Source organism: Hesperophylax consimilis, chromosome 3 (assembly GCF_061612785.1).
Source record: "Hesperophylax consimilis isolate HC1 chromosome 3, BYU_Hcon_1.0, whole genome shotgun sequence".
In the NCBI taxonomy this organism is placed as follows: domain Eukaryota; kingdom Metazoa; phylum Arthropoda; class Insecta; order Trichoptera; family Limnephilidae; genus Hesperophylax; species Hesperophylax consimilis.
In genome coordinates, this window is record NC_142838.1 from 40,235,960 (window position 1) to 40,255,792 (window position 19,833).

At 37.1% G+C, this 19,833-nt stretch overlaps 1 protein-coding gene across 6 annotated transcripts in view; it reads left to right on the forward strand.

Moving 5' to 3' along the window:
• LOC149425479 (uncharacterized) overlaps window positions 1–19,833 on the forward strand; it is a 258,418-nt gene that overhangs the window by 227,849 nt on the left and 10,736 nt on the right. For all 6 annotated transcript variants that reach the window (XM_089650683.1, XM_089650682.1, XM_089650687.1 and 3 more), the window contains one exon: window positions 16,442–16,559. In XM_089650683.1, coding sequence (XP_089506809.1) covers window positions 16,442–16,559 — 118 coding nt within the window. The remainder of the gene's footprint in view (window positions 1–16,441; window positions 16,560–19,833) is intronic.

Consider the following 19,833-nt stretch of genomic DNA (forward strand, 5'->3'; position numbering starts at 1 on the left):
CATTTAAAAGTTTACCATAGACGCTCCCGTATAATTTTAAAAAAATCCATAAAGCATGAAGGTATGCAATTTTTTAAAATAATTATTTATTTTTATATGAAACAAAATGAAGTGTCAGTAAAAAAAGTGACAAAAAATGAAGTGACAGTATGTAGTTTATAAAACGTTTCTCTAATTTAATATGTTTTTTTAGTTTCGTTTAATATGGCAAACCACCTGTAAATGAATATTTCCTATATCCGTTAGTAAAATCATTCATCTGCTTTCAAAAACAGTAATTTATTTTAGAAAACATTAAGCAACAGTGATTATATTTGAAGTCGAATGTGAATATTTTTGATGACATGATTGTATTTAGTTTTAACCCAAGGGTTAGAAAACATTATTTGTCTATCTTGAAAATAATTCAATATTACACAATCGATCATCTTGAGGAAGATTGATGGATCGTTTCGTAATCTACGTGATTGGTGTGAATATAGCACTGTAAGCCTGCATTGTGAAGACTGCCCTGATGATAACCAACTTCTGATAGGAGAGAACCAGAAGAAGATGAAACCATTATTTATTAATTTGATTATTTTTTACTGTATCTCCCTAGCATTGATAAATATTGATTCAAATCTTGGAGAAAAATGATTATTGCTACTTTATTAAGAATCTCTTCAAATTATTGTTAATCCGATGTAAAACGGGACTGCAGGCCGCTGTGACAATTTTAGGATTTTTTTTTTTTTTTTTGTATTAGGCAATTCACCCTAAAGAGAGTGCTTTGTGCCGATTGGGTTAAGATATATGGTTAAACTGATGTGAATTATCTATAAAGGGACTGGACATATCATATATTAAAGTCATTCAAATCTATAAACTTATAAAGAATAGAATATACGCGAGAGTTGTTGAGAGACAGCAAATATGGAATACTAAGGGGAGACTGGTGGGTGATTTTAATAAGCAATCGATACATGCCCTTGAAAGAAGAATGGTTTTTACAATTGAAGAAGACATGGTCAAGAGTCTCATCCTCCACACCACACTGGCATAATGAACTTTCGAGTACCCGAATTTTAAACAAATGAGTTGCTATAGAGCAGTGGCCAATTCTCATTCTCGAGATACAGGAAATAAATCATTTGGACTTTTTTATTCCGTGGAACCAGGGTTTACTTGGAATATGATTTTGTATTCCAGCATAGAAAGATCCAGTTTGAGTTTTCGTGACTGTCCAATTTTCTTCCCAGGAACGAGACATGTTGGATTTAAGAATAGAGAAGACGTCAGAGACAGGAATTTTAAAATCTAAAGGAATAGAACCAGATACAGTTCCAAGTTTAGCGAGAGAATCAGCTTGCTCGTTACCCTCAATTCCTAGATGGCCAGGCACCCAAACCAGTATTGTCTCAAACATAGATTCGTTTAAAGAATCGAGGATGTTTTTAATATTACAAATAACATAGTCTTCTGGACTTCGAACGATATTAGAGGAAATTTTTAATACTGCACTTAGAGAGTCAGTACACAGTAAGGCTCGACGAATATTGAGGAGTTGGATTTGAATTAAAGCTTGTTCAATTGCGAAGCATTCTGCAGTAAATATGGAAATTTCTTTAGGCAATTTATAAGACAGATTAACATTGAATTCAGGAATATATACCGATGCGCCACATTCTTTGTGGTCGGATTTGGAACCATCTGTGTATATGAGGGAAAATCCAGGAAACTTTGAAAATATAAAGTTTTTAAAATGTTCTTCAACATTTTGAAAGTTATTAGCTGATGATAAAATGTTCGTCCGGAAGTCAGAAATTATTACGTTTGGGATAAAATTAATAGCATTAAACGGGGTACTGTAAATAGGAAGGATTGGATCATCTTGTAGATTTTGAAGGTTAGAAGACAGAGATCTAAATGATAGAAAACTTTTTAATAAGAGAGGGAACCGATCTCTATCTATTACCCTCCTTCTGTTATTCAAAATACTGAACAAACGATCGAGACTCTGTTCCAATGAGTGACGCGATAAAGATAACGCTTTGAAGATATATCTATCCGCGAGGTATTGTCTTCTCAAAAATAAGGGAGGATCTACACATTCTATCTGAAGAGCATTAATTGGAGAAGATTGCATTGCCCCAATAATCATTCTGAGCCCTTTTGATTGGATTCTTTCAAGTTTCTTATCCAGATATTTAGGAAGTGGGTCGAAAAGAAATGTGCCATAATCCAAGTGACTTCGAACGAGGGTATTATACATTAGTTTAAGAGTAGTAGGATGGGATCCCCACCATACTCTGGAAACAGCTCGCATCATATTAAGCCCCTTTTCACACTTAGCAGAAACGTTCTGAATATGCGGGAGCCAGGAAAGCTTATGGTCCAAAAGTAGGCCAAGAAATTTTATTTGCTTAACGATTTGAAGGGGGAAATTATCAAAAGAGACTGTAAAGTGAGGCAGTTTTCTTTTGCGAGTAAAAGCCACTACCTTGGTTTTAGAGGTAGCTAAATTCATTCCATTTGTCAACATCCAAACTTTAATATTATGTAAGGCCAAATTTAATTCCTTCGCAGCATGTGATAAATTTTTGTGAGATAAATATATGAGAAAATCGTCCGCAAAATAAAGTCGCTTAATAGACGAAGGGATTACAATGTCTAAATCACTAATATAAATATTAAATAATAATGGACTGATTACAGACCCCTGGGGTAGCCCTTTCCAAAGTTTGCGCTTCAATATGTTTGAGGAAGAGTGGATAATAATGGATCTCTCTGTTAGCAAGTTGATAATAAATTGAACTAATTTTATAGGGATTTTTATTTTAATTAATTTTTCCTTCAAAACATCAATTAATACATCGTCGTAAGCTGAAGAAAGATCTAGAAATGTGGCCAATGTACAAGAGTTAAGGGATTGAGAAATACGGATATCTGTTGTTAACAAACTTAAATTATCCATAGTAGATTTCTTTTTCCGAAAGCCGTATTGATTAGGAGGGATAATACTATGATTTTCAACAAACCATTCTAATCTGTTCTTTATCAAATGTTCCACTACTTTAATTAAACACGACGAAAGAGCAATAGGACGATAGGATGAGACTTCGGACGGATTTTTCCCTGGTTTTAAAACCGGGAGGATTTTTTGAACTTTCCAGACATCCGGAATAAATCCTGTTTCAAACATGTTATTAATTAAGGATAAGAAATATTCAACCGACATGTCGGAGAATGCTTTAAAGAAGCTATATAATATTCCATCAGGACCCGGAGAAGAGTCAGAAAGAGATTTAATTACTCGTTTTAGTTCACTAACTAAGAAAGGAGAGTCTAGCCAGTTAGAGTGAGATGGATATGAAATAAAAGAGGGCATTTCTTCACATCTGGCAACTGAAGGAGGGGCAATCTTATCAGCAAAACCTATAATAATTTCCTCCGGAATATGTTTGGTACGCTCCGGAGCATATGACGAACCGAATTTTTTTAAATTAGTCCAAACAGATGACTGGGGAGTTTCAGGAGACAAGTTTTCACAAAATTTTCGCCATCCAGACCGCTTTTTATTTTTCAAAATATGTTTAGTTTCTGATTGGACGCGTTTTACTGATAAGAAATTTTCAAAAGACATGCATTTGCGGTAAATGGAAACTGCTTCTTTTCTAGAGTTAACAGCACGAGTGCATTCTTCGTCCCACCACGGAGTCGAATGTTTAGTTTTAATGTTAACTTTACGCTTTGGAATGGATTTTTCTGCTGCTTTTATAACTATACTAGGAAATAATTCACATTGAGTTCTGATGTTCCCAAGAGAAGATTTTACAGAGTGAACAAGAGAGTCTAATACAGAAGAAAAAAATCTCCAGTTCGCATCTTTCGTTTTAAATTTAAAATTATTGTTAATTGTAAAGGAATGCGAGGTGGTTAGATAGTGAAAGAGGATTATAATAGGGAAATGATCACTGGAAAGGGGGTCTTTAAGTATGTTCCAAGAACATTTACGTATCACCGAAGATGAACAGAGAGATAAATCAACAACACTTTTCCTTTGTTGAGGGGGGGTGAATCGGGTTGGAGATCCGTCGTTTAAAATACATAAATTATGGGAATCAATAAAATCTAAAAGATTACGGCCAGAACGATTCGTTAATTCACTACCCCAAGAGGTAGAATGAGCGTTAAAGTCGCCCAGTAACATATACGGGGGACGGATCTGAGACATAAATGATGACCATTCGTTTTCATCAAAAATAGTGGAGGGAGGGACATATATTGATAGTATTGTAATATCACATACAACAGCTGCTACTATCTGAAAATTGTTAGAGAGAGTATGAAACATGATTGGTTTGAAAGGGATAGAGTCATGGATGATTAAGGCAGCGCCACCTTTACCATCCAGTCTATCATGTCTAAGACAATTATATCCCGAAATCTTAAATAGATACGAGGGTTTAAACCACGTTTCAGAAATAGCGGCAACTGAAATTTCATGTTCATCGAGTAATTTTACAAGTTCAAATTTATTACAGATTAGACTTCTGATATTCCACTGAAGAATTCTGTTCAGTTTCGGAGACATTAGGAAGACAGGATAGTAAAGATTTAATGCAATCGGCAGCGTTGGACGGTATATTATTTGTTCCGTAACGCCAATTGCTTTTGACAGGCCGTGTACTAACCAATCGTATCGTCAGGATTTGAACTGTTTAGTTTAAGTTCGCACAAGTCAGCTAAAACGACGGAAAGCCGTGAGCCCAGCCAGTTGCACAAAAACGGTTCGACCTGTCAATTATCGATCCCCGGTTGTGTTATCGGAATAATCATAATACATATTTATTATCGCAATTTAATCTAAAATAACGAGTGATAACGAACGACAGTTCAGTTCCAGTGCTGACAGATGAGGCTGATGCAGATTTCACCATCATTTCACCGGTAAGTTGCTTGTGAAGTAACGTTACGCATTGTGTTTCCGCATTCGCCTGTCAAAAACCGTATAATTAATTTATTTGTTATCTGTGTGGAATAGCCCTTGAGTCGGCTATTCCAACCCCTGTTCGTTTTTCGAACATTTTTGGTGCCGAAACTAGGGAACTTTAAGATTATAATCTATCTATGCCAAAACGGATATATGCTGTGGAATGTTTCTTAAATTTTGAATAATAATCAATTCGAACAGTAATTAGGTAGGTACCTAGCTCTTGAGTATTTACGACCTACCGCGCATATAATTATAATAGATTAAATTATTATCATTTATTTCGTTTATTTACGACCATAGTATTTACGATTTCATAGTATTTACGACCTACCGCGTATATAATTATAATAGATTAAATTATTATCATTTATTTCGTTTCGTTTTTAGGTACGTTTCCAATCGCGTTTATTCAACATGGCCCCAGCCATTCAAACATTGCGCCGGAAACGGACATTAGCGAATAATAGGTTAGTCAAGACACATGAAATAGCAAAAAGCGCTTTGCACGATGCAACTAAGTGCAACTTATTGTTAGCGCATTATACTACTCTGGAAAAGATAGTTCTTGAATTTGAAACGTCTCACGCGGAAATATTAGCTTTAGATGACACAAACGAAATTGATGAGGATAAAATTCGTGAAACCTTTGACGAGATGTATTATCAAATTGTCGAAATTTACCAGGAGTTAACCAGTCAGCCTCTCGATTGTAAGACCGCGAATGCGTGCACAAACGTTAAATTACCAAAAATAAACATTCCAATATTTTCTGGAAATGTCAAGCAATGGCCCGAATTTTACGACATGTTTAACGCTCTGATTCATGAAAACAAATCTTTATCCAACATCGAACGCATGCAGTATTTGTTCTCATGTTTATCTGGAGAAGCTTTAGGGTTAATTCGGACATTTCCAGTACAAGGAGCTCACTACGTTGAAGCATATCAAAGATTAATCGCGCGCTATCGTAACGCGCGTGAACTCGCCTTTACGTGTTGGCGGGAAATGCTAAATTTAAATTTTCCGCCTAACGATCCTTTTGAATTTCGTCGCGTGTTCGATGTATTTAATGAGGATTTAACAATTTTAAAAGAATTGGATCTCCCAATAGATAATTGGGACTTCGTGCTTTGTTATTTAATTCTGTCGAAATTAGATTCACCTACAAGATGCGCATTCGAACAACTGCAGTCTCCTACCGACCTGCCTTCATATTTGAAACTCAAAGAGTTTCTTTATAACAAATGCGAAGCTCTTGTACGAGACTTACATTTTTCGACTCGCGATAGCAGTACTATTGACAAACCTCTTGCACGGAACTTTAATCAGGCTGCCAAAAAACGCACTTCAGCGCTTCTTTGCGATCTTAAGAAAGGACAGCCTAAAACAAATAGGTCCTCGAACTCCACCACTTATCTGAAATGCTCCTGTTGCGGGGAAGACCACTCCATTTCCAAGTGCAAGGTATTTGCACTCAAGTCAGTTCAAGATCGCCTACAGTTTGTTCAATCACACCGTTGGTGTTTCAATTGTCTTCATTCTTCTCATTATCTTAAAGATTGTAAATCTTTGTTTACATGTCAAAAATGTCAGCAAAAACATCATACTTTGCTCCATCGAGACGAAAACGCTTCTTTGGAAGATCAGTATCAACACTCCACGGCGTCTACGGACCAGGAGCCTTCTTCCGACTCTAAAATTCAGGTCCTCACCAACTTAGGAGACAAGTCCATAGTACTATTGTCAACCGCCAATGTTGGCATTCGCGATTCATCCGGCCGTTTCCAAACCTTTCGCGCATTGATCGATTCGGGCAGTCAAGCTCACTTCATCACCGATCGTGCTGCGGAGCTCGTAGGCATCCCTCGTCAAGCCAGTTCTCAGAGAGTTAGCGGCTTAGGCCAATCTTCCGCAACCACGTCAGGAGTCATTCAATTAGAGATCGGTGTTAAGGGACGGGTTCTCTTCAACATCAAGGCACTTACGCTGCCAAGTATCTGTGGCAACATGCCAACTGTTCGTCTAGATAAGTCATCGTGGCATCAGTTGAGAGACTTGCCTCTCGCCGATCCTGACTGTCACAAACCGGGACCGATTGATCTTCTTCTGGGTGCTGAGGTTTTCTCTTGTCTTCTGAGACCTGGTAATGTGAATGGTGGTCCACGTCAGCCATCAGCTTTCAATTCTGCATTTGGTTGGCTTCTTCTAGGTTCAGTTGGTTCGGACACTGCTCACGAAACGAAATCTTTCATCGTTACTAACGAGGACCGGCTCCACGAAGAGGTCCAGCGACTGTGGGAGTTAGACACCATTCCCCAGTCTTCACACCTCACTCATGAGGAACAACTTTGTGAACAAATGTACTGCACTGACCACTCACGGGACGGATCTTCGGGAAGATACATCGTATCCTTGCCTTTCCGAGAAAGTGGAAGGGATATCTCTTTTCGAGGGTCGCGTGAGATCGCTTTACGTAGATTCCATTCACTCGAGCGCAAACTCATAGCAAATCCAACCTTACGTGAACAATATTCTGCTTTCATGACTGATTATTTACACAGTGGTCACATGACTCGTGTTCCTGGAAAAGATTTGCACAAGGGAAAGTATCACATACCTCATCATTGCATTCTTCGTCCAGGCGGCGCTAGCATTTACTTAAGAGTCGTTTTCGACGCCTCAGCGACGGATGTTAACGGATCCTTGTTAAATGATACCTTGCTTATCGGTCAAAAGCTTCAAAAGAACCTGCTGGAGCTTTTGCTAAAATTCCGTATACCATCGGTAGTGTTTACTGCTGATGTACGACAAATGTATCGCCAAATATTGGTTCTAGAACCAGATCGCGCTTTCCAAAGAATATTTTGGCGTTTTCATTCGTCGGAACCCTTCCACGAGTACCAACTAAACACTGTAACCTATGGTGTCTCCTCCGCCCCATTTTTGGCCTGTCGTACTGTCAAACAGTTGACCAAAGATGAAGGTTATGATTTACCGCTAGCGCGTCGTGTGCTAACTTCGGATATTTACATAGATGACATCGTTACCGGTTGTAACAGCTTAGAACAAGCTCAACAAACGAAAACCGAAGTTATCGAGCTGTTTAAACGAGGTCAATTCGAATTGCGGAAGTGGGCTAGTAACAAACCAGAATTACTCGCCGATCTGCCTCCGGAATACTGCCTCAATGACTTGGTGTCCATGGATGTTGATAACTCTCACATTCTCAAGGTATTGGGATTAAAGTGGGAGCCACGACATGATACATTTTCATTCGAAGTCCTATGCCTCGATCGCGAGTGCACTAAACGCACTATCCTCAGTGAAGTCGCTCGGGTTTTTGACCCTCTCGTTTTTCTATGCCCTTTGACGTTTTTCGCCAAATCCCTAGTACCAAAGTTGTGGGTTCTAAAGGTTGGGTGGGATGACACCCCCCCCTGTTAAAATTGTTCGTCAATGGGATCGTTATACTAAACAATTACCGCTCTCGAAGTCGTTCAAAATCCCTCGATGGGTGTCATTCCCTCACATGGAGTCGTGTCAACTTCATGGCTTCTCAGATAGTTCGGAACTTGGATATGGCGCGGTAGTTTACTTGCAAATCATGGATGTTAACGATAAAGTCCAAATATATTTGGTTTGCGCCAAGTCTCGAGTCACCCCCACAAAAAAGATTTCATTGCCTCGCCTTGAACTGTGTGCGGCAGTTCTTCTAGCAGATCTATTAAAATTCGTCAAAGATTTATACGTACCATTGCTTCAGATCTCCAATACCTTTGCGTGGTCGGATTCAACCATCGTGCTCGCCTGGTTACGTTCTCTTTCGTGTCGCTGGAAGACTTTCGTGGCTAACCGTGTCAGTCACATTCAAGATGCCCTCGAAGGGACTTCCTGGCATCACGTGTCATCTGGAGATAATCCAGCGGATGTCGCTTCTCGTGGTCAATCTCCAGCCAATCTGATCGATAACACGTTATGGTGGGCGGGGCCTTCGTGGCTGATCCAGTCATCCGATTCTTGGCCGTTGTTCGATGGCAATTTCGACGAAATTGAACTTCACTCTGAGGAACGAGTTCGATTTTTATTTGTCCAACAGGACGAAAATCTGGTGGACCTATTATTAGTTAAATTTTCTTCGATTCGGAAGATCCAACGCATTCTCGGTTACTGTCTTAGATTCATATACAACCTACAGAATAAAGAATCTCGTCGTTTGTATCTTCCATTAAACCGTGCCGAAATTCACACTTCACTTTTGACAGTAGTTAAACGCACTCATCATGTACATTTTAATAATGATATCACACGCTTGAAAGAGGGCAACCTTATGTCGAAACAAATGCGGAAGCTTAATCCCTTCATTGACGACCACGGTGTGCTCAGGGTGGGTGGCAGGTTATCTCAATCTGGGCTCGAATTCGAGTATAAACATCCTGCCCTATTTCCTCGCGAATCTAAGCTTACTTCTCTTGTGATAGACGCTCTACATCGAGAACATTGCCATCCAGGCCCCGACGGCGTTGTTCGTATCGCTACGGTTCGTACATCGAATGGTTCTCTTCTCACGAGACCATTACCCAAATTATGTCCATTGCCTAGTCAATGTGACTAATCATTTTCGCTTCCGCGGCGCATTCTTTCTTATCATTTTCATTATTATTATTAATATATTTATTTTTTTTCTTTTTCTTCTCTCTTTTCACTGTTTCTTCGTTCACGCAACGTTCCACAGCATTGCCCGTTTTGTTTCTAAATTTTATTTAAAATACACGTTGTTGTATTTTGGTGGGCGGAATGTTCCGTAACGCCAATTGCTTTTGACAGGCCGTGTACTAACCAATCGTATCGTCAGGATTTGAACTGTTTAGTTTAAGTTCGCACAAGTCAGCTAAAACGACGGAAAGCCGTGAGCCCAGCCAGTTGCACAAAAACGGTTCGACCTGTCAATTATCGATCCCCGGTTGTGTTATCGGAATAATCATAATACATATTTATTATCGCAATTTAATCTAAAATAACGAGTGATAACGAACGACAGTTCAGTTCCAGTGCTGACAGATGAGGCTGATGCAGATTTCACCATCATTTCACCGGTAAGTTGCTTGTGAAGTAACGTTACGCATTGTGTTTCCGCATTCGCCTGTCAAAAACCGTATAATTAATTTATTTGTTATCTGTGTGGAATAGCCCTTGAGTCGGCTATTCCAACCCCTGTTCGTTTTTCGAACATTATTGTTGTTTGAAAGAATAGAAATTAAGAGGGTAATTAAAGTCTGAATGAAAGCAGAATTTTCATTCACCACTTTCCCTAAATTAGGGGAAGATTGGAAACTATTTAAAGCACTCCCATTGAGTGTCTGAGATTTATAATTCCCATTTGGGTTAAACAAAATATCATTATGTTGATTTTTATCAATAGAAGCAATAAATTTTGGTTTTGGTTTTAGTGGTATAAAAATTGTTTCCCTGTGAGAAGATGATGGAGGAGATTTAGAGTAAGATAGATTGCAAGGAATTGAGGTAGATGTTACCTCTACAAACGATTTTATTGTAGGTGGGAATAATTTTGATGCCTGGAAATAGGAAATGTTGTCTGAAGCCATTGATTGTTTAATATTCCTTTGTCTGGTCAATTCTGGACAGGCCACACTAACCGCTGTATGATTTCCCTTGCAGTTAATGCAACGTGGATCATTCGATGATTTTTGGCAAAGATCAAAGGGGTGGTCCTCTCCGCAATGAAAACAACGTGGAGGGGAACGACATATGGGTTTAGAGTGTCCGAAACGGCAGCAGTTAAAACACTGTATCGTCGGGAATTTATATACTTCCACAGGGAGTGCGTTGTAATAAATAAATACCCGAGATGGCAAAGTTTGGCCTTCAAAAGTAATAACAACCGATTGTGAGGGTTTCCATGTAGTGGTTCCATTAGATGTATCTTTGTAATTTAATCTACGTGCTTTTAAAACCTTAGGGGTCACTTGAGAATCATTAAGTGCATCAACAATTTCAGATTCTGAGAGATCGGTTGGTATACCTCTCACTCGGCCCATTCTAGTAAGGTTGTAAGTTGGAATATAAGCTTTAAATTTGTGGTGTGAAAGCGTATCAATTTTTTGGACAAATTCATTTGCAAAGTTTGCGGATTTAAATTCTAGGGATAACTTATAGCGGCCTTCCGGCTTAATAGATCCGTTAACTATGCCAAGGTTATTGTTTTTTGAACTAAAAATGAATTTCCCGAAATCCAGAGGATGAATAATTTTTCCTTGTTCAGTACTTTGGACATTGAATGGAGCCGAGGAGGATGGGGAATAACTTAGTTCAGTATTTTTAGATTCTGATAATATGGTATCCTTACGAATTTCCTTAGGGTTTGAGGTTTCATCGGATTGCGAAGGTTTAATTTTGGGAGGTACATTAAGACAGAGCGATGGTCTTCGTTTTCTGGAAGGGAGTATTATAGAAACATCCGATTCATACTCATCTCCAATATTAAATATGGACTCGGGGTCAGGAGGTCGATCTTCATCTTCCTCCATATTTATAAATTAATTAACAAAAAAAACAATAATACAGTCTATTTGATTGACTGTACACACGAATTTCAAAACCTAAATATAACAAACAAATAATAGAAAACAAAAATGTAACAATAATTTCTTATCTGTACGAAGTCCGCGACAGCAGGTAGGCAATTCGTCAAACACAGAGCACGACTATCCACTACCGTAGTTCGATGACTAATCATTTTAGGATTTTTATGAACACCTTTACCGACATCGTGACAATTCAGTGGTATTTTACTAAAATTTTATCAGGAAACCTATCAATTCAATCGTTAACGGCCTGCAATCCCGTATTTAACAGAATACAGAATAATTTTAAGACATTTTAATAAATTAGAAATATGTTTTTATAAGTAAGTTTTCTCCGTACATAATTGCACTTTGAACAATAATGTATTGAATCAAATCTCTTTTTAATTTTATACTCAGTTTATTGAACTTGCATATTATTCGACTTTTAACTGTTACCAGCAAGTATTTTGGAATAAATTATGTATTTTGAACCTGTAGATTAGCTAAAAATTAACTTTCATGAAAACTCTTATTAGCAGATAAGAATGACCCCTTTAAAATGTAAAGGATACATTATGTAAACAGTATTAGATAGTGGAACAATGTTACAGATTTTTCATGGCCCTTCAGCACGCATTACGAATAAAATAAAGAGAAACAAACTGGAATTAATAAGTATACAAATAACTCGATTGTGTAAAAAAGTGGCGTGTTCAGAATCAAATTTATTCGTATTTTTAATTAGGGTTTTATCTTGCTAATCCTAACAACACTACTAAAAATAAAACAAAATGGAATTATTGTTCATTACTTTAGGAAGATCAATAGCTTGTTTTTATGTTAATAAAATTAGATTTCTTTTTTGGGAGTTCATTAAACCCAGCAAGTTTAAAAATGCAGATAATTATTATTATTTTTATTTATTTAAAACGGCGATACAAAGCAATAAATGTTACGATGCCTAATGCATTTATTCGGGTGCAAGTTTCCTAGTGGATTTTTTGTTTATCTGAAGATCTGTTTTATTTGTTAATTTTTGTTTATCTACAAATCTGTTTTATTTACATTTCCCAGCAATGTGTTGTATTAAGATCCTACAGGATTGTCTTGGAGAAAGACAATAATTTAGAATAGAAACTTTGCATTGTTAGCCATGTTTTGTGATCAAGACTAAATAACAAGTTACAACCCAACCATGCTCTCCCTCACCAGGAGGAGAAGGATCTCGTCTATACTAATTTCCGCTGCACAATATACCGCAATAATTGGGGATACCATTGTCCCACTGGCTTCGGCAGTTGTGCTCTTGTGCGATATTCACAAAAAAAAAAATCATGTTTTTTATATGACACCTCACAATGTAAAGGGAGTGTAAAGACAAGGTAGCTATGTCGCCACCCGGTCGGGTAGCGTTGTGAAGCGGGTTAAGGTAGGGGCTGTAGGAATGAACTTATTGAAGACACCCGAATTATATGAATCAGAAAAAACAGATGCCGGTAGCTCGTTCCACGTATTTTTTGTGTCTTACACAAACGAGTCGAAGAAGCGGCCCGTTCTCATGAAGACAACATCAACTGAGAAGAGTGTTCCGCTCGTGTGCGTCGAGTTTCACGCACGTGTACCGGTGCACCTGGGATCAATGCTGATAGCTCTTTAGAACAAGCCCCCTTAAAATACCTGTAGCACATACTCAGCATGCCCACATTGCCTCTGTGAATTAGAGATGGCATTCGGTCTGTTAACTATGGATTGTCAGTCAGATTGACCGCCCTAATTTATTTATTTATTTTTAAACACCTATGGGTTTATGGGAGAATATGAAAGTAAGTCAGATAGTAGCATATTGTTAAATCCTAGAAATGTGGATCTGGATTTTGAAACTTAAACCATTATTTTTTTGTTCATATTTTGTATCTCCGAAATAACCAAACAATTTCTATAATACAACTCAACTACGCTTATTAATTATTCAATCCAACCTAACTCCACGAGTATTGTTCTGTTTATTTAGTCTACATTTGTTTCAATATTTATCACCTGTACAAATCCGTGAAAATATGACCCAGGTAACTTTTCTCGACACGTGCTTTTGGAGCACGCAATCAGGCCAGAATAATAGACCTACCACACTTAAACAACGAAAGGTAACAGACTTCCGGTCTAATTCCCTTTATTCCCCGTTGGCTTTGTCACCAATTTACAAGAAAATCAATATGCCTATGTTTTTTTTAATCCAGTTTTCAAGCGTGAAAAGTTAATTTTGTTAAGTAAAATAAGAATTAAGTTATTTCGTAGTTAGAATTCAAGGTTTGACATTACCGTTCCTTTATTAGATCTTGTGGTTAATGGTATGGTGGCCTGTGTATCAAATTAATATTATTCTATTGTACGATAGTCACGTTATGTTACGGCAGTTTAGTCACACTATAAAAGCTTTAAACATTAAAATATACACTAAAGATTCAAACAGGTTATGTGGTCAACAAAGCATTGATTAAGAAGTACATCTACGCATAAAAAAGTCTATAAGACATCACGGGTTAATTAAAACAGAGTACTTAAAGCTCAAACCTTGTTAAAATATAAATATCTGTATTTAATTTCTGAATACTGATCACATCCAGCAGTTTAAGGCGGTATTATATTGTCAATTATTGTTATTGTAGGATAATCGGTTTTGTAACACTGTGTAATGATGTTATATGCCTCATTTTCATGGACAATCAACATCTGACTTTGAACTTAGATTTAGGGGTGTTATTGTTTCCTCTATTAGAATGATTACTGTTTATTGCGATTCATCACTTTAAATCTATTTTTGTTTCCTATTAATTTATTTATTATGCTAAGCAAGGTCAGAGATACCATGATATATATTATTTAAAATGCTTTATTTAAATGGTGCTGAAGAAATTTTCCATTTCCGTTGAAGTTTTATCGTTATTTTTATGTAACTAAACACGTATCGTTTTAATTTATGCCAGCGTTTTACAGTTGCATAAACACAATCAATAGACATTATCTAGTTGGCCGTTCATAGCATCAAACCACCAGGGCGGAATAGTCCTCATTGTATCAAAAGTAATGTTCAAGTCGGCCTTGTATTCACTCATAATCTTTTCATTCATATTATTATGCTCAAAATCATAAACTAATCACTCATTGTTTCCAACCAGCATATTGATATTTTGCTGACGTTATCTACTGCCTTTAAATTAATAGACTTCGCTTAACCTTTTTACTCAGTGATTTGGGCATCTGAAGTACCTTTATCCTTAATATCGCAAGGTTTATCTATAATTTTACTGGTTTTTCTTTTTTTTATTTATCGTAAAGCAGTTTTGAAAAGTACCGAAGCCTGACGGATCGACCTTGCGGAATACCGCTGAAAGGTCACCACAGACATAATTTATTATAATGCAACTCTTCCTGTCGTGCTGATTCGCTTGTATCGTGTTTTGCTATCGCATTACATATCCGCTGTTTCTGCAGCAAACCCGTTAAATTACATACGTAGAATGTTACACAACTAAACAGATACGTTACGGGATTATTGTTATGGTGCGAATGTTCACAGTTTGAGTACAATCAACTCTGAATTATTTGTTTGTTATAGATTATTTCTTGTATAGTGAAAGTGGACAGGAAGTCTCTGATTTCAAGTTAAAGTAAATGCAATATTTATAAAGACTATATGAATATACTAGCCTGTATCTACCTGAAAATTTGTATTGGGTTAGCGTTTCCAAAATTATTAATTAGAGTTTGATACGTCTGATTACTTTAATGATGCTCAACTGGGAATTAATTTATCGTGCTTTCAGAGTCAGTGTGCATTTCTTCCTCTTATCCGAAACGTAAGAATTTGGTATTAGTTGAATGTTTACAAAACTCACGTATTCAAATGGTGTATTGTGATAACTTTTGAAATCGGCTTAAATTTCCAAGTATACTTTTTTCATAAAGAAACAAGTTTTACAATACTTTTACTCCGGAAAAATCTTTTAATACGTGAGAGATTGGACGATTTTCAGATTTTGTAAACCATGATTTTGTAGCTTTGCTTAATCTCTTATCTGTAATTTACTTAAATGCTATATTGACTAAAAGTATCTTTCATAACTATTTCTGTTTTGTGTGAACGCCGTGTTTCCATTTGTCTACTACACAGTGATGGGGCAATTAACTGAAAAGAGAAACCAGGTATTACGGGAAACGCGTATGTTCGTAACATCGTTCAGCAACACATTGTGTGTTCACAAATTCTGCATTCATTACGCAAAGGTATTTCAATATTAACTTAGGGAATGGTTCATAAACCAAGAACCTACGTGACCATCGACCGTGGATCTTTCCTTGCGGTGTTTGAATACATTTTCAGTAATGATTGCTCAGTTTAGGTGTGGAACAATGCTTCATTGAACTTTGGTGGCACACCTGACCAGAATCAGTTAGTCAGGTCCTCTAAAAGGAGTGTTTATCCTGGTAGCATCTTCATGACAACAATCAAGATTCCTGTCAATGTACTCAGCTGATTGATATTTAAATATATTTTAAAGCTTACTGATTTTTAAATAAACCGATTCAATGACCTGAAAGTTCGCTTACATCTCGTTTGTATGCAGGTATTTAAGACTTTGTTTTCTTTTTGCCACATAAAAATCACTATTTCAGATACGTTTTGTAAATAGTAATCGTATCATACCTGATTTTGAATTGTGTTCAGAAACGATTTAAAAACTCTCACGGGGCATAGTTTAATATTTTTGGTATCGTTTGTTCTGTTTAGATCAATCAGGATCCTTTTTGCTTTTTTAAATAAGATTGACTGTCGTCGGAAATATTTACTATTACTAACCATTAATTGATTTGTTTTCAGAGTCGAGGAGGAGTTTCAGAGGAAGAGAGCTCGAGAAAAGGCCTCTATAAGACAACAACTGAGATTGGTTAGTCTGGATGAATCATGTTCCAGCCTACCTTCATCCTGGGGTGGACAGGTCAGTAATACAAAAATGAACCAATATCTTGAAATTACCTGATTCTAATCAATCAAATTTATCCCATGATAACGAAGGTTTTAGTTACACGAGTTCTTTGACACAAAGATTCAAAGGAGATTTAATCCAGAAGCAAAGAAGTTAGGTATCGAATATCAATTCTGAAAACAATTTTGAATCTGTTTGAAAATGATGCTGATGGTCTAGTAGCATTGTACTGTACAAAATATTAAGCAAGACTTGTTGAATAATTATTTTCTACAACCGTGCCTAGATTATGGTCGATAGTTCCGCCGTGAACAGAGAACAGCGACTTGGAGAGAAAGTACTAATAGATTTCGCGCAATATCCTCGACTCGTTCATTTGCATGACACAACTTATTTTGAAGTATTTCATTATATTCTGCACTTTTCCCCAAACTTAGGATACCATTTTTATGGGTTTATATGCAAAGTATTTGAGTAGCGGTAAACTTTCATGCATAGTCGACTAATTTTGCAATGTTTATATTGTATAAGTCGGAACAAACGTGGGGAAACTTGGGCAGATCCTAGCCACACCCTGGATTATTATGTACAGGGTGTTAAACTAGCAGTTACTGTAAATCAATTGAAAGGAAGTAACCAAAGATATTAGAAGAACGAGATATGCTATGTTGGCCGCCGGACCGTAGCCGGAGTACTACCTAATTAGGGTACTTTGAACGGTATCGGGACGTGTACGCACAGAAATCTGTTCTATGTATTAGTGCGGATACCTTAGCGCAAGCGAAGGTGTGCAGTAGTATTGGTGAACAAAACCGGCGACACTCGGCAAAACAATTCCACTCAGTACGAACTGCGCATAGCACATCTCGTTCTTCTAATATCTTTGGAAGTAACATTTAAAATGAGAGTCTTTGTATTGAACCGTGCTTTGATATAATCCAACATGGTCACATTCCATTAAAAATCTGCTTGTGCCTGAGAAAGATTTTCTGATATATTTTTTTCACGTCATCTGAATCAACACACCATAGTTTATCGATTATTTGTTAGAAGTTATAACAGGTTACAATACAGGTTTCAGTAATACGATTTTAGTCATTTACTCGAGATATGTTAACAATTGGCCTATGGCCTGTCATCTTTGGTGATGCTATGTTCTAAGTTCTGGGAAGAAAACATGTATGAGGGGTGTGTAGGAATCTGGGGGTCAGTGTGTCCAGGAGTGACGAATGTATGAATCAATTTTTCCCACTGGATGCAGGGTGATGGGTCAATAGAGTCCTGTTGGAGAGATCAAAGGATCTCACTGAATTAGTGTCTCAGGTGTAATAGTTGGGCAGACGCATCCGCCGCCAGGACCTAGACAAACCTCACCCCATAAAACCGGGCACTTCTGCTGAGTCACCACATATATCGAACCACATGCCATATTGCAAAAGTTTTGGTTATCCAATAAATAATGATTCCCGGTACTGGGGTACTTATACCCGCCTACCAAATTGAGATTAGTGATTCTTTTTAAATTTTCAACCATTTATTTATTTTATTAATACAAGACTTAGAGGATACAAATGGTTTTTGTGATATTTCACCCTCCATGCTAGGGAAGACCCTGTGTTATGGCGGGTGAATTTTACAGTTCGTACAGAATCTATACATTACTAAAATATGAATAAGAAAAATGATGTAAAGCTAGTTTGGGTTGTAAGAAGAGAATGGAGAAGTTAGAGAAAATTATAAGAGATGAAAAATTTGAGAAATTATTAGTAAATAGATCACACTAATTAATTATGTACATACTATACCGCTAAGTTAGGGAATAAGGATGTATTATGTTTTGTCTGAAAGGTGATTAAACTGATAGAGTGTAGAATGAATCTGTATTGTAGTTGTAATGTATTCCGTGTGTAAGGATCCATTTCGTAATTTGTTTTTTAAAGGAATGGGGTTGACTCACGGTTTTTAGGTTTTCAGGGATAAGGTCAAAGATTTTAGGAGCTAGGAAGAAAAATTGTCTTTTAGCTGACTTGGTACGTAGTGAAGGTACTTTGTAGTGACCGTTGGTTATTGTTCTGGTGGTGTAGTTGTGTTGTAAAAGAGTTTTGTTTTTATATTTGAACAGGAAATGTATTAGCGAAAATTTTAGGTGGAGTTGTATGTTTAAGACCTTATACTCTATCAGGAGTCGAGTGGAGGGGTATCTTGTCGGTCGCTTGTTAATGACACGTATTACCATTTTTTGGGCTTTTCGAAGAGGTTCGATGGTAAATTGTGCACAGCCACCCCAGATTATAATGCCGTAAGATAGTAGGGATTGGCAGAGAGCGTAGAATACAGTAGTATATTTATTTTTTCTAATAAGTTCCAGAAAACACATAAAACATGTGCATATATTACATTATAGTATATCTTCACTCTATTTCTCCCCAATATTCCAGTCTAATCGTATCATAAACAAACAAAAATAACAGGAATTCATGAAGATTTTTTGATAAAATACGATTTTTAAAGGTCGGGGCCGCTGCTCTATTCGACACATAAATGTCACTCAACCTTTGATAAGCCATAATAACATAGCTCCCCATTTCATTAATGAAAGCAACGGTATATATTTCCTAGTTTGACCTATTTCCGTTCATTTCCCTTTCACTGGTAGCTACTTAATGCGTTCACTCCAGAAATGTTAATGGCTCCGTGATCTCAATATTATGCCATCAGCAAGAAAACAAACGCCGTCTTGTCACGGTAGGGTGGCTACTACATTGTGAGACGCTTTGCAACAGCTGTTTCAAACTGTAGGTACTATAATATGTTATAATAAAAAGAACTTGAATGGATTATCAGAACGGAATAACTTGAAAAATATAGTGAGCTATAATACAGGGTTTTCCAATAAGAGGTGTTATTTTGATATTCAATCCTAAAATATCAATGGTTTTGTTGCTTTTGTGGGACGTAGAGCCGTTTTGTTGAAATTAAACGTTGTCTAAATCAATACCATCCAATTTCGGCCATATAAAAACATTAATCATCTCTGAATAGCGCAATCCATTCACCGTAACTGTTGCTCCAGCCTCATTTTCGAAAAAGTAAGGTCCAATGACTCCGCCGGACCATAAACCGCACCAAACAGTCACACGTTGAGGATAGAGAGGCATTTCAACAATAAATTTTGGGTTTTCCGAGCCCCAGATGCGACAATTTTGCTTGTTGACGAAGCCACCGAGGTGGAAATGGGCCTCATCGCTCAAGATGATTTGCATTTGATTCACTCAAGTGAATTTTA